Source organism: Carassius gibelio, chromosome B8 (assembly GCF_023724105.1).
Source record: "Carassius gibelio isolate Cgi1373 ecotype wild population from Czech Republic chromosome B8, carGib1.2-hapl.c, whole genome shotgun sequence".
NCBI classification, from domain to species: domain Eukaryota; kingdom Metazoa; phylum Chordata; class Actinopteri; order Cypriniformes; family Cyprinidae; genus Carassius; species Carassius gibelio.
Genome location: NC_068403.1, coordinates 24,683,472 through 24,698,208, shown reverse-complemented (window position 1 = coordinate 24,698,208; position 14,737 = coordinate 24,683,472). Strand labels below are relative to the sequence as shown.

At 38.8% G+C, this 14,737-nt stretch overlaps 1 protein-coding gene across 1 annotated transcript; it reads left to right on the top strand.

Moving 5' to 3' along the window:
- The first annotated feature begins 4,285 nt into the window (after positions 1 to 4,285).
- On the top strand, positions 4,286 to 10,115 carry LOC127962849 (indoleamine 2,3-dioxygenase 2-like). The gene is made up of 10 exons (XM_052562442.1): positions 4,286 to 4,375; positions 5,512 to 5,607; positions 6,426 to 6,545; positions 6,645 to 6,763; positions 7,014 to 7,028; positions 7,316 to 7,415; positions 7,779 to 7,896; positions 7,982 to 8,033; positions 8,134 to 8,282; positions 8,956 to 10,115. The coding sequence occupies exons 1-10, from the start codon at positions 4,286 to 4,288 to the stop codon at positions 9,408 to 9,410; spliced, it is 1,314 nt and encodes a 437-aa protein (XP_052418402.1). The 3' UTR covers positions 9,411 to 10,115.
- The last annotated feature ends 4,622 nt before the right edge of the window (positions 10,116 to 14,737 follow it).

The window sequence follows — 14,737 nt, the reverse complement described above, 5'->3', positions numbered from 1 at the left end:
CCAGTATGTGGCAACATATCATGAGTCTGTCAATAATCCATTCAGTGGGTTTGCTGTGGTTTTATTTGGAACAATTTGCTAAACTGAGCAAAAACAGACATATTTTGCAAGTAATTCACTTGTCTTATTGTATAATTCAGAAAATATAACTTTATACAATGCTTGTCTTGGATCTTACCCTTAAAACTTAATTTAACTTCTGATTAAAGGTTTTGTTCACCCAAAAATGAAAACTAGCCCATGTTTTACACACACTCAAGGCATTTTATGTTTATTGTCACTGGGTGAAGAATCACTCGACAAGAGGTGCGTGAATTAAATGCCCTGGAGGGTGGATTTATTGAAAAGTGTAGGGTGCCTGGTGAAGTGTGCTGATCCGCTTTCTGGTGGCTGGTGCTTCCCGTGTGCTTTCCATGTTCTTCGGTGCCAATCAAGGTAAAAGTGGGTGTCATGACATGCTCCAAAGTGGGTGGGCTGTCGGTCACTCGCTGCTTTCTGCGAAGAAATGAGAGAGGGATTAGACCAGCGTTGCATTTGGTTCGAGACCGTCGTTTGAGTGCAACGTGTGCTGCTTAAGAGTGTGCAGGCTGATGGGGAGCAGCTGTGACAGATCAGCCGGTGACGAGGACGTGCAGGGCGACGCTGATTCCTCCGGGAACGCTCGTCACCCCCCCCCCCCCCCATGTAGAGAGTAGGGGTGAAGTTAGGGGAGGGTGGGGAATGACCCCTGATAGACCTGCGTAAACTGTCCAGATCCGGGAGAGGCCATCGGCATTCGCGTTGGCGGCCCCGGCTCGATAGCGAACTTCAAAGTGGAAGTCCTGGAGCACTAGTAACCAATGAATCACACTGGCGTTGGTGTCCTTGGTGCGGGCCATCCACTGTAGGGGCGTGTGGTCGGTTACCAGGGTGAACTTGCGGCCCAGGAGGTAGTATCAGAGCTCCAAGACTGCCCACCTGATGGCCAGGGCTTCCCTTTCCACGGCGGCGTACTTACTCTAGGCTGGAGATAGCTTCCTGCTGATGTAAATGATTGGAAGCTCCTGACCTTCTTGAATTTTGGAGAGGACCGCTCCTAGTCCTGTGTCGGAGGCATCCGTCTGCAGCAGGATGGGGCAGCTAAAGTCCGGGGCACGGTGTACAGGCAAGAACGTGAGTGCCATTTTCGGGGGTTGGCGTTAAGTCCAGCCCGCTGGAGCTCCGAGAGCACCCTCCGCAGATGATCCAGATGTTCTTCCCATGCCTCGAAGTGGATCATGATGTCATCCAGTTAGGTGGCCGCGTATGCCTGGTGGGGCCAAGTGTCTCCGTGCATACAAGTAATCGGGAGGAAGTTTCTCTGGCCGCTTCGAGGGGCGCACAACCGCAACTGGATGAGGGTGACCGCACTGCCTGTGTCCAACAGGGCCCGGAACCGTCTTCCATCCACCTTCACCTCTGCTTCGGGGTCTCCCGCCGGTACTCGCTGGTGGACGATGCAGCCTGCCAGCCAGACTCGCGGAGACGATGGGTGAAGAATCACACGACAAGAGGTGCGTGTGGGTGTCCTGACATGCTCCAAAGTGGGTGGGCTGTCGGTCACTCGCTGCTTTCTGCGAAGAAATGAGAGAGGGATTAGAACAGCGTTGCATTCGGTTCGAGACCGTCGTTTGCTTAAGAGTGTGCAGGCTGATGGGGGGCAGCTGTGACCGATCAGCCGGTGACGAGGACGTGCAGGTGCTTTCTGTTGGTTGCCAGGGCGATGCTGATTCCTCCGGGAATGCTCGTCACAGTATATGACTTTCTACTTTCAGACGAATCCAGTCAGATTGATAAAAAAAAAATTGTCCTCCAAGCTTTATAATGGCTTTGGGTCCAAAAGTATTCAAAGAAAGCGCATCAACCCTATAATAAAACCTGCGTCGCATGGCTCCAGGGGGTGAATAAAGTGGGGTTGTTGATGGCGCAGTGGATAAGACACTTGCCTTTGGTGTGAGGGACCCGGGTTCGAATCCACTGTGAAACACCAATGTGTCCCTGAGCAAGACACTTAACCTCTAGTTGCTCCTGAGGTGTACGACATCTGACATATATAGCAATTGTAAGTCACTGTAACGATACTATCTCCATACTCATCGGGAAGAAGGAGGCGGGAACCGGCGCACAATCAAAACATTTTAATAATTAAAAAATAAACACAAAACAGCACACCAGCCCCGCACGGACGACTGGTGCACTCAAAATAAAAAGCAAACATAAAATAATGTCCCAGGCCTGGTCCTCTCTCGTCCTTCACGGTCGTCGCTCCAGTCTTATATCCTTCCATCTCCTACGTGGGACTCGATATCGGCGGTGGGGCGCAGGTGCAGCTCATCTTCAATCACTACACCTGGCCTCACTCCTCGTTCCCACGCCTCTCGGCCCCGCCCCACTTGCCACAGTCACTTTGGATAAAATCGTCAGCTAAATGAATAATGTAATGAATAAAGGCCTCCTGTAATAAATCGATGCCTTTTTGCATCCATATTTAAAATGTTATAAACACTTTTCTCTCACTTCCATAACCTCGTAAACGGAAGACGTTCCGGCGGATGATGCAAGACGTAAGCATATAGAGAATATGTAAAGCTGTGCAGTATCTGTATTGTGTAAATCTAATTAAAGTATGAAGGACGCAATGCTACTTTATAGGTACTCAAAAATACATTAGACTGGCAAAAAAAAAAACTGTATGTTATGTCCCCTTTAATGGTTATGTCATTCATCCCCTGACATTCACACAGATCCATCCTTCTTTTTCATGAAGTGGAACCTTGCCCAAGTTGGAGGTAATGAGTGATGGATGATGCTGACTGCCAGAGACTAGAGACAAATACTTCTCCACAGCCATTTGTTTGAGAGCAGACAAGGAACGGATGCCCTTGCCCTCTCAGAGAAGTGCTCGGGATGAGATCAATGACACAGTTCTGGAGTTGGAGGTGGCTCAGGACCAACCACAGATTATGGTACACTGCTGGGACTCTGGACAAATCCGCTGCCTCCTCGTGTAAAACAGAGACAGACAGGAGAGGGGGCAGGACTATGATCCAGGACTATGAAGTCCCCGATAAGTCAGACAGGATGCTGTGATACAACAATGGTGGCGAGCTCACAACCATTAAGGGAATGAATGCTGAGGACTTGAATAGGGAAGCCATTCTTGTTTGCCCTCTTAGCATGGAATTTCCCTATGTTTCCGAGTCAATAAGCACTGAACAGGCAGGAAAGTATGGGGGCTAAGATATGGGGAATTTCTGTAATGGTTTATATCGTTTTGTTCATCAGGTAGGATAGGAATAGCTTGTGGCTTGGTCTTAGTGACCTCTTCAGTACTCCTAATGTTTCACAGATTTAGGAGCTGTTTTAGCCGTTTAGCTGTTTAGAAGTCCTAAATTTAGAACTGACACACCCATTATTTTTAAGTTATGAGCTACTTTTAGCCTTAATATGTTTTGTGAATACAGGCCCTGGTAATAAGGATTCCTCTGGCAAAACTAGGCAGAGACAAGGCATGAAAATCAAATGGACAAGACATGATAAACTATACCATCAGGACAGTAAGCATGAAGATTAAGAAAACCTTTCATTAAATCATATTACTCCTGTTCTGAGTTCTTTACAATGGTTACCGATCACCTATAGAATTAATAAAAAAAATTTTTTTGTCTACAAATCATTGAATAGTAGAGCTCCATTGTACTTGGTGGAACCGCTTGAGAAATATGAGCCAAAACGGTCTCTAAGGTCAGCTGACCAGCTGGCCTTGATGATTCCTAGAACTAAATGCCAAATAAGAGGAGATTTTAAACCACAGTCTTATTTGTGGAAATATCAGCATTTCATTATTTTTCTGTAGAATTTTTGCTTGATTTTTCATTCTTTTTCAATTTGTATTTTTAGTACCTTGAGCACAGGGGTTGTAAACTCAAATTAAACTGTATAACTTTCAGCGCTGTTACCTTTCTTAATATGTAATTATTTACCATCATATATTAAAAATATACTTATTTAGCTTGAGATAATACAACGCTATTATAGAATTACCTCTGTATTGCAGGTTATGCCAACTGTTGTTGTGTCTGTGGTTTTCACACATGCATACTCATATGATTTCTGATAGGGAAGTGAGGAAAGGTCATTTACTAACGGTAGAACAGAAACAAACAATAAGAGAGAGAGAAAGTTTTGTTGCTTGACAGATAAGGTTCATTTCACTTTCAGCTATACAGTCGCATATGCCCGGCGACAGAGCACTGTACTAAAAATGATGGGCACTAAAGTTAAAAATACAATACCATTGTCTCTGGAGCAGTTTCACATCTCTGAGGAATATGGGTTTATTCTTCCTGAGCCTCTGGTAGGTCATTACACTTCCTGTACAACATTTTGTTAGCTGCAGTTAGTATTTTTTAAAATGCATTTTTATGTTTTTATACCTTGCTTACCGACTCATTCAAAATGTAAGAATAAAGGCAATTTATGACAAAAGAAGCAACTGACTGCTCTCAGGTAAAGCTACAGTTCTGTCATTATTTGTTATAGTTTGGTAACACACTGAAAGTGTCCAAATTATTGTTCTAGTGAGAAGGATTTAACAAACTATTGATTTGCATTCATATAGTCAGTATATTAAGATACAGTAAGCCTGATTGTTTGTATAAGAAAGCATTAGACTTCAACATTGTTTGCTTTCTAAGTGACCTAATTGTTTTAATATTAAATATATTTATACAAAACTTTGCTCTCCAAAGATGTAATTTAATAATTTCACTAGTTCACATTCAGAAGCCAAGGAAGCAGACAGACAGTGATCTTAGAAAACTATAATGTTTTAGCTTCCAAGGTGGACTCACAATTAGTAACTGGGATTATGTATCTCTTTCAATTATTGGTGGAAACCCAAGGATCCACTTCAAGATATCCATCGTATTCAACTCTTTGGCTGAAAAAATAAATAAATGTATGGTAAATTTTATGGATATATAATTTGACATAAACTGAATATTCAGTGAGTGTGGGATTCCCTCATCAAATGTACATTTGTATACATACAAAGTTATGTCATGAAACTATATATGGTGCAGGATGATAGGTTCTAATTCAATATGATATAATACAATTATTCAGTTGGCACAGCATCAGGAGCCAATGAGCTTGCTGCTGTACATTCAAATACTTGGCTAGTGTTTGCTGTAGCAGTTGCAGTGCACTTCAGAAGTCCTCCACCTTCCCCAGCTCCACCTGTACAGATTTGCTCCTGGGTAATTTCATGTATGTTCATTATATAGGGATTATTTCATGTATGTTATATGCTCACAGCAGCTTGTCTGTGGATGTATTGGCAGCAACAAGTCTTAATTTAATCTATGCTAAACTCTCTGAGAGCTGTCATGACGGAACAGTAAATGTAATGAAAAATGATCAAAAATATATATTTCATAGCATATTATTGCATTATGGACAAATACTATATACAACTACATTGTGTTTCAGAGAGACCTGCCGGTGTACTACAAGCCCTGGATGGACATTGCCAGAAATGTGCCAGAACTCATCTCCTCCCATTCTTTGCGTCTCAGAATTCATGATGTATGAGCTTTCATAATGAGAGCGTTTTACCAAAACAGAGTAATACATTAACATTTTGCTCGTCCATTTAGAATGTAAACGTTCTTCAACATTTTGATTGTTATGTTAATTTCATTAAACGGTATACTTTTACTTTCATTTTCCTTTCAGCCTTTCTTTCCTTTCATTTTCATTAGAGGAACTACAACGTCTCTATGGGAATGTCATGTTTAACCTTTTTTGGAGCCAAATTATGTTCCAGTTAAAAAATAAGATAACTGAATAAGATTTTTTTATGACATCTTTTATACTTATAAATTCAAATTAATTACATTTACAATAATTTAACTGTTATATGTAATGCTAGGCTACTTCTAATTGTTTCTGAACACTTGAATCCATTTTTTTAAGAAATGTAATTGATACAGTTTATTTATTTTGAATCTAATTGATGGAAGCACAAAAACAAATTAAATTGTGTATGACTGATGCGTACTTACAAAATGTCACATTTGAGCTTTATTTTAAAAGAAAGTAGCCTATTATTTAAATAAAACAAAAAAAGGCAAATTCTTTCATCTTTTTTTCTGCCTTGTGTGACACATAATTCTTTCTTTCTTTAAAAAAAAAAAAAAAAAAAAAAGAAGCTAGTTTGATATTTTGCACTTAGACTGATTTTCTATTTATTTATTTTTAATTAATTTTATTTTACTTGTGGTACCAAGTAGGACATAAACACCAGAAAATGTTAATGGTGAGAATGGATGCAGGGTTTGGAAAGGTTATTAATCTAATGCTGATTATTCTGTGATTGATTTGAACTCTGTATTCTATCTCAGATGCCTCAGTTGGAGACTCATTTGCTGCGGACGCATCGTGAGCTGCGTTTGGCCCATCTGGCTTTGAGCGTAATGACTATGGGTTACGTATGGCAGGAGGGAGAGAGAGAAACAATAAAAGTACAACAGTGATCTTATATTCATTCCAGACCATTCCAGAACACAACTGAAGCACAGAACCAAACTGTCTGATTATTTCTGTGTCTCATGATCCTCCAGGTGCTTCCACGGAGTCTGTCGCTGCCGTTCTGTGAGGTGTCTCAGAGACTGGGTCTCCCTCCGATCCTCATCCACGCTGACACAGTCCTCGCCAACTGGAAGAAAAGAGATCCAGATGGGTAAACTCACTGATCCATATAAAACTGTGTTTTTAGTAATGTTATCTTGCCGTGCTTTATTTAATTAGTGTCAAAAACCTGCTATCAGTTGGCATTCCGGTTCATCTCAATGGCAGCTGTTTCTTTATATTAGATATTATATGTTTCACCTTTTCTCCCATAATAATATATGTTACATATATTATTAAGCAAACTAACCAGTAATATTATATTTCTTTTTCATGCACCACTGGACATGGATTGTTCCCAGACCTTTTTCCATAGAGTATGTATTTTGTATTATTAACAGAATGCGTGTTTAATGTTATCCATTTGTAGAACCAGCAGAGGGAGCCATCTCATTATGTTCTAAAGGGGAATATGTAAATATGATCAGTGGCAATTCAGATCCTCATTGCAGCAACTATAAACATATTTTGGTCAAAATTTAGACACCACAATAAACAACATAACATGAATAAATAAATAATTCACATGTTGATGTAGTTTGTGGCTAGTGCTTCTGTAGTGTTGACCTGCCCATTCGTGGTGACTGTTTTTGCTTCCTGGAAGGAACTTGGACTTGTTGCTGACATTGCCTGGTGGGGAAAGTGTAAGAGGATTTTTTCTGGTGACACTGCTGGTGGAGTTGGCAGCTGTTCCTGGCCTGAAGGTCTGACACCTTTACAAACGCCACAGTTCACTGAGCTAAGCTGTAATAGCCAAGAACACACCATGATACACCATGCTAATATTTCATCAATCACTTTGGTTCATCATGGCACGTGAATATGCATCGGGGAAAAAACATGTGTTGGATTTACTTGGAAACAGTTCCCACTCTTCACCACTTTTCACAAATGCACAAAGAAACGGAATTAAAGACTTAAAGATTTAAACATGACATTTTGAAGTAGAATGACTAAACTCCATTAATCTTTATTTTATTTGCAACTTCGAAAGCCACTTTACAGTGTGGTATTACCACTTGATTACATTAGAGTATCATGTAATACTAGCTGGGTTTTTTTCACAGTCTATCCTTGATGTCATCAACGGCGTCCAGTATAATGATGTTGCTATGGTCACCAGAGCTCTGGATGTTGTCAGTCAGGCCATAGACAGCATGAAACAGGCCCTTAAACTAATGCATGGTAATACTTTCAGGAGGACAGACGAAATTGTGTGCTCTAATACATTCATTCAAGACATGTGACAAATTAATCGTTACTGTTTCAGAATATGTAGATCCCTCCATATTCTATGGCATCATGAGGATATATCTGTCTGGGTACGCCATACTGTACATTTCCCTGCTGTCTTTTTGGATATCCTTTAAAATTCTTCTGAATATATAAAAAGGTAACACTCCTTCTGCATGTGGGTGTTAGATGGAAAGATAACCCATTAATCCCAGAAGGTCTCGTGTACGAGGGAGTTCAGGAGAAGCCACTGGAGTTTTCAGGAGGCAGTGCTGCACAAAGTAGTATCTTACACTGCTTTGATGAGCTGCTGGGAGTCCAACATGAAGACAGCAGTGGTAAGAGAACCATCGGTAATTGTTCTTAAGGTTAAATCATTCCTGGTTGCATGATGCATCAAGATGCATCAATGCTAGCCTGACTACGTCAGACTTCCTACTTCTGCTCAATTTCATTTCGCTTCTGTACTCAGTCTGATACAGCGTCAGAGCTTTCTGTTTGCCACCGGTCTGAAAACAGCCGGGCCAATCAACGAGCAGAGAACGGGCTGAGAGCCGTGACGTAGATGCTAAGCACCGAGTTTTAAATTGTAGGTTAGAGAAATCGAAAACCGAAACGACCGCGGAAATGGGAAACGAGACACGGGATGCAATTCGCTCTGTTATGGAGAACATTCAACTCTTTTTCAAACTGAAGCCAGAACAAGAAGAGTGTTTAACAACAGATTTACAGTGGAAGTTCAATCATAGATTTGAGTTCGATGCATGATGTCTGTGCTTCGATGCGGCTCTACAGGCGCATAACATACGTCATAACTAAACGTATCTGATTGGCTTACGGGTAACCAATGATTTTAAACTTCAGACAAGCGCCCCCTAGCGCCCCCCGAGAGAGAAAACACTTCTCTATTATGCCATTCCAGAAGTAGCAGAGTCTGGTATTACCAGGCTACATCAATGCACGTATTTAAATGAAAATGATTATTTCGCTCTGTCAACACTATCCACACAGGGGCCTTCCTGAGAAGAATGAGGGACTACATGCTGCCCGCTCATAAGCAGTTCATTGAAAACATCTCTAGACGCCCGTCTTTGCGCAGCTTTGTGCTCCAGCAAGCAGATGAGCGTCTAACACACACATTTGAGCAGTGTGTGGCTCGCTTGGTGGACTTTCGAAATTACCACATCATCATTGTCACCCGCTACATCACTATCCCGGCCTCCCATGCCAAACAGCTCTGTGCCAATAAGCAGGGTTTGGCCGAGGAGCTGGACGCAATCAGAAGTGCACCCACAGCGCTGGAGGAAAGAGGTACTGGAGGGTCAGGGATTATGACCTTTCTGAAGACGGTGCGTGACGAAACCAAAGACACTTCCATCTCACAGTGTACTAATGGGAACCACGTCTCGCCAGACCCAGCGATAACAGAAATACAGAAGGCTGCATCTGAGCTCGCAACAGAATGATAATTGCACCAAAGTATCTTGGAATGGTGATTTGACAACCAAGGTTAATTGGAAAAATTTGCCTGGTGTGAAACTTCTGCAAAATGATGTAGTTTTGTGACACTATCAGAGTGAAATGTCCAATGAGTATTTACGACTAGTTTATTCACTTTGCATGCTTTAGATGTAAAACATCCATGTTTCACATAATTATTGTGTGTTTTATACGTAAACTAATTGGTGAATTGGTTAATTGAACCAGTTTGTAGAAATTAACCATCTGAAAGAATCAGTTTCAAAGAAAATGGATTAGAATGAATTACAGGTATTAGTGTAGTGAAAAAATTCTGTTTCTTGCACAGACCAATTGTTGACCAAACATATATTTTACAAACTTACTGGACATCCAAAACAATGATGCTGTATGTGTGCAAATTGATATTTAATTTATTTTATAACCAGTTGATAAGTTGGGGGTGTTGGGGTAACACATTGCAAGTAACACGAGTAACGTAATCAGATTACTTAATTTTTTCGAAGTATTGCTTTTTAACATAAGAGAAAATATCTGAGTTAAATGAGTAACACTAACACCAGTTACTTCCCATTAATTTACAGACAGCTCTTCTGTCCGAATGTTGAGAGAAATCGGGAGTAAGTGCATAAGCGTTGTTGCACTTGCATAAAAACTGATTCCTTGTTCCTCAAAATGAATAAAAACAGTGAAATGCAAATTCAGAATATGTCGTAAAACTCCACAAATTAAATGATGTCAAATAACAAAATGTCCTTTGAATTGAATCCCATTTTATTAACCTTATTTACATTTTATAGATATTTATGATCCAATTCAACAACATGATTAAGAAGATAAACATAAAATTTGTGTTTATTTTTTTTAAATTGCAAAGTGTATTTTTTGTTTCTGTGTACTATTATTTATGCAATCCAGAATAGCAGCACAGCTGAATTTTTTGTTTGAGCTGAGCCCTCTACAGACGTGAATTTACATTTCCTTTAGCCTGCATGACGCTTAGTCATTTCACTTTGCGGATATTTGCAAAAAAAAACTAAACCTTTTTTATATATATATTTAAAACAAGCAAGCCAGCCCAGATGAGAAAAAGTAATGCAAAAGTAAAATAATGCAATATTTTCAGTAACACAGTTACTTTTTTTAGGAAGTAACGCAATATTGTTATACACTTCTTTTAAAAGCAACTTTTCCCAACATTGCGCACAAAGAGCTTTTAAATTATATAAAGTAGTGAAAACAGTTGCTGGAATTCCTGTTACACAGGCGTTTTGACACATCATATCTTGTTTTTGGTTTATTTACTGGTATTTAATCTGAATTGCATTAACATATTTGTCGAAACGCATGCTTGGTGCCAAAAGGTTGATATGGCACACTAATTTAAATGAACCGCACTAACAGAGCAATCGCACAAGAGTTCATTTTAATCAAACCAAACCTGCCTTAGTGTGAACGCACACTGAAATCATGATTTGTGTTAAAAGGAATAAATAGGTATAGGCATATATATTTGCAGAAATGTAGGCTGAGGCAAGTTTTTCGAATGAGCCTATGTTGCAACTTGACCAGTACATAAAACTAACAAACATTACAGTGCTAGAGGAAAAACAACAATGTGTTAGTCGTCTCAGTGGCTAAAAAGCAAATATTTAATTATATACAGTGGGGTTTAACGATCTGAGACTATTGCACCCCACTGTATGTCTTCAAAAATGTTAATCTCTGTAGAACACTATTTGAATTCCCATTATAATGATTGTAATATGTCCTAAAATGAGTTTAGTATGTACTGCATCTTGTTTACTCATTGTTACTCACATAATACATGTATTAGAGCTGTTTCTGCTCCTCACTCTCTAACCTTTATCTTGGAAAGCTGGGCAAGTGACATTCCTTGGTCGACTCATGCCATGAATTATTTTGATTTCAAGCTAAAATCCAATCTAAGCATAGAGTAAAGCCTTGTACTTGAGCCACGCACATAGCTTCCCTTAAATGAAAAAGAGTGTTATGGACATTTTGTGGCAAAGAATGCCATGATTTCAAGCCAAACCATAATTTGAACCATCAACTTTAGTTTCCATTATATGCAACCACTAATCTTTCCATTTCATTTAAATTAGAATGCAAAATATGTCCCCCTTCTCACTCTGGGTAGTTTAAATCAAACCATGAGCCTCAGTTCCTGGATGACAATTGGCTGCAATGAGACCACTCTTATGCTAGAAAGCATTCATCACAGATGCTTATTTTTAGTAAATAATTGTGAGAATTTCAATAAGCAGTTGTTACATTTGCACTTTTGCATGGGGGAAAAAATCCTACTGTAATTATACCATTTTGTGCAAAGATTAAGTACAAATCTTGTTGCTAATTTTCATGGTTTTTAGTTATTTTAGCCTATGGTGAAACCATTAATTAAGCACAGTGTGTATTAAGTATAGACACAGTACAATGCTGGTAATCATTCAGTGAAATGAGAGTATTCTCCCATTCAGGAGTAACTTACAGAAGTCTGTTTCCGCCTCAGAGAAAACATATGATATCGCTTTGACATATATAATAATTATAATAAGTCATATTGCGATAAAGTCTTCTTGTGTGATGAAGACCTTAAATTGTGAGATATGGTGACAGATATGGGCTCTCATATAATATATAATTATTTAAACCCTCTGGAGTCGATTAACGCTTATACGCGTTATGAGGCATTTTCTCCTGATAACCCCGAAAAGAACTTAAATTGCACTTTCAGTTGTGATCGTACAGATAAGAGCAATACATCAATCGAATCTGTAAAGGGTCTACTTTTTTTGTATACAGACATAATAACAACAAAACTTTATGCACTTATAAAATAAAGATAACAAACAAGGTGTGCTGTCTGCAGCCTTTGTGATCTTCATTTAGACATGCGTCATTAAAATGAGCTGTAACTCCGTGAATACTCAACGAAGAAATATGAGAGATATATCTATAGAAAGCTTGACATGTCAACTTTGTGCCGCTGAAAACAAATATTCTGTGATAAAGTAATCCATATGAAAACAATGCGATGTCTGTTTTTCATGTCTCTCTTCATTATCTTCTAATGAGACCACGCCCCCGCACTGAAAACCCTATTCAGATTCTAATGTTTCACTGAAGTGCGCGGCTTGAATACGCCCACAAAACAGAAGACAATGCAGCGAGACTGTTCTTAAAGTTTTCTAAATGTAATCTGTCATTTATATATATATATATATATATATATATATATATATATATATATATATATATATATATATATATATATATATATATATATATTAGATCATTTTATTGGATATATAAAAATATTATATTTCATTTTCATAATCATAGTATTTACAAATATATAATTACATATTAATTATACTGTCCCATTGAATAGCATTAATGCAGATAGCATTAAGCTTGTAGTCAGACTGTACTTGAATACATATCTTGGCAAGTGTTAATTAAAGTGGCTCTTCTGAGCTGACATTCAGCGTGCTATATTACCAATGTTGCTGGTACATGATGTTGCACATTGTATTTCACAGGGGATCTACTGCTCATCCAATGACACAGCAGAAATATCAGGCAGACAAAAAGTTCACTATCATCATTGTAGTGTGTAACTAGAGAGGTTTCACTCTGAATCACAACTTTGGGTGTGTAGCTCCTTTGGGCATTCATATACTGATTCAAGAATCAGCTTTCTTACGGGATAATGTTTTCTGGTATTGGGTGGTAAAAGCGTGTCTAGGCCAGCGATGCCCAGGCCTTATTTTAAATATGGTCTTGATGCGACCTACACTTATGAAGCTCATCTTTTATGGTTCATATCTAAGTAATTCACAGATCATTTGAAAAGTCATGTCTTAACATGTAATGTTATATTGATAAACGCGAAACTAAGGGTGTTGGTTTCAATCAAGCGCGACTAAGAATTTCCCACAACTCATTGCCTAAAAGATTAATAATGACATGGAGGGCGGAGCAAGTTACGCCCTTTATGAGATTCTCAATCTTTCCAAAAACATCACATGAATGTCACAAAGATACAAAACAATTGATAAATCCACTAGGTTAGTTTAAAGTCCACACAACAGCAACCTAAGGATCTGAAGTTTCTGAATAACCTAGGAAACAAAATGAGTGTGTCTAATTGTATTGATTGTGGACTTGTTTTCTTCAAATCATAAAAGTATATATTATATAAAAAAACAGTACTTGCAAATAATATAATATTACTAAAATAAAAGGACACTTAAGTGTACATAAAGAGAGAGATTTTCATGACTGTATTTCTTAACACACTTAAGTACACTAAAAACATTACTTAATATTCTTTAAACACAAGTCTGTTGCTTTAAAAACGCTGTCTATTTTCTCTATACATTGTGCAAATTTGAAAATCTAAATCAGATGGTTTAGAAACTAAATGATTTTAAATGTTCAACATGTTCATACCATTCAGGCAACATGGGTGGTACAATGTGATATTCATTGCACATATTAATCCTGGGTAAATTAGTCTATTCTGAATTATTGCATATTTGTTTAATTAATTTATTTATTTATTTATTATTTTACATAATCTTGCATTATCCACCATCATAAAACTGTGAGCTACTGTAACTAAACCACAGTGCCATGACTTCAACGTCACTTCGCTCACATCACATCCGATAGTTGTTTTAGTTTTTATTTAAAAACATTTTCTTAAAGATTGAGTTAGAATAGTTTGCAAAAGCATGATTATGAACAGAGTGAGGCTGTGAAAGGAACTAGTGACTGGATGAGTGTAACTGTTCACTATGATGAAGTATAAAGTTCTCAACATCTGTAGAAAAAGCTACTGGGGTGCCTCAGGGCTCAGTTCTTGGACCAGTTCTCTTCTTTGTTTACATGGCATCACTAGGTTCTATCATTCAGAAACATGGCTTTTCATACCACTGCTATGCTGATGACACTCAACTCTACCTCTCATTCCATTCTGATGGTCCCACGATAGCAACTCACATCTCAGCTTGTCTAACAGACATTTTGCTGGATGAAGGACCATCACCTTCAACTCAACCTTGTCAAGACAGAACTGCTTGTGGTTTCAGCAAACCCAGTGCTTATCACAGTTGCACCATCCAGCTAGGTTCATCAACCATAACTCCTTCAAAAACAGCCAGAAACCTTGTTGTGTTGAGTTGTGATTGAAGATCAGCTGACTTTCACAGACCACATTTCTAAAACTGCCTGGTCCTGCAGATTTGCTTTATACAACATTAGGAAGATCAGACTCTTTCTTTCG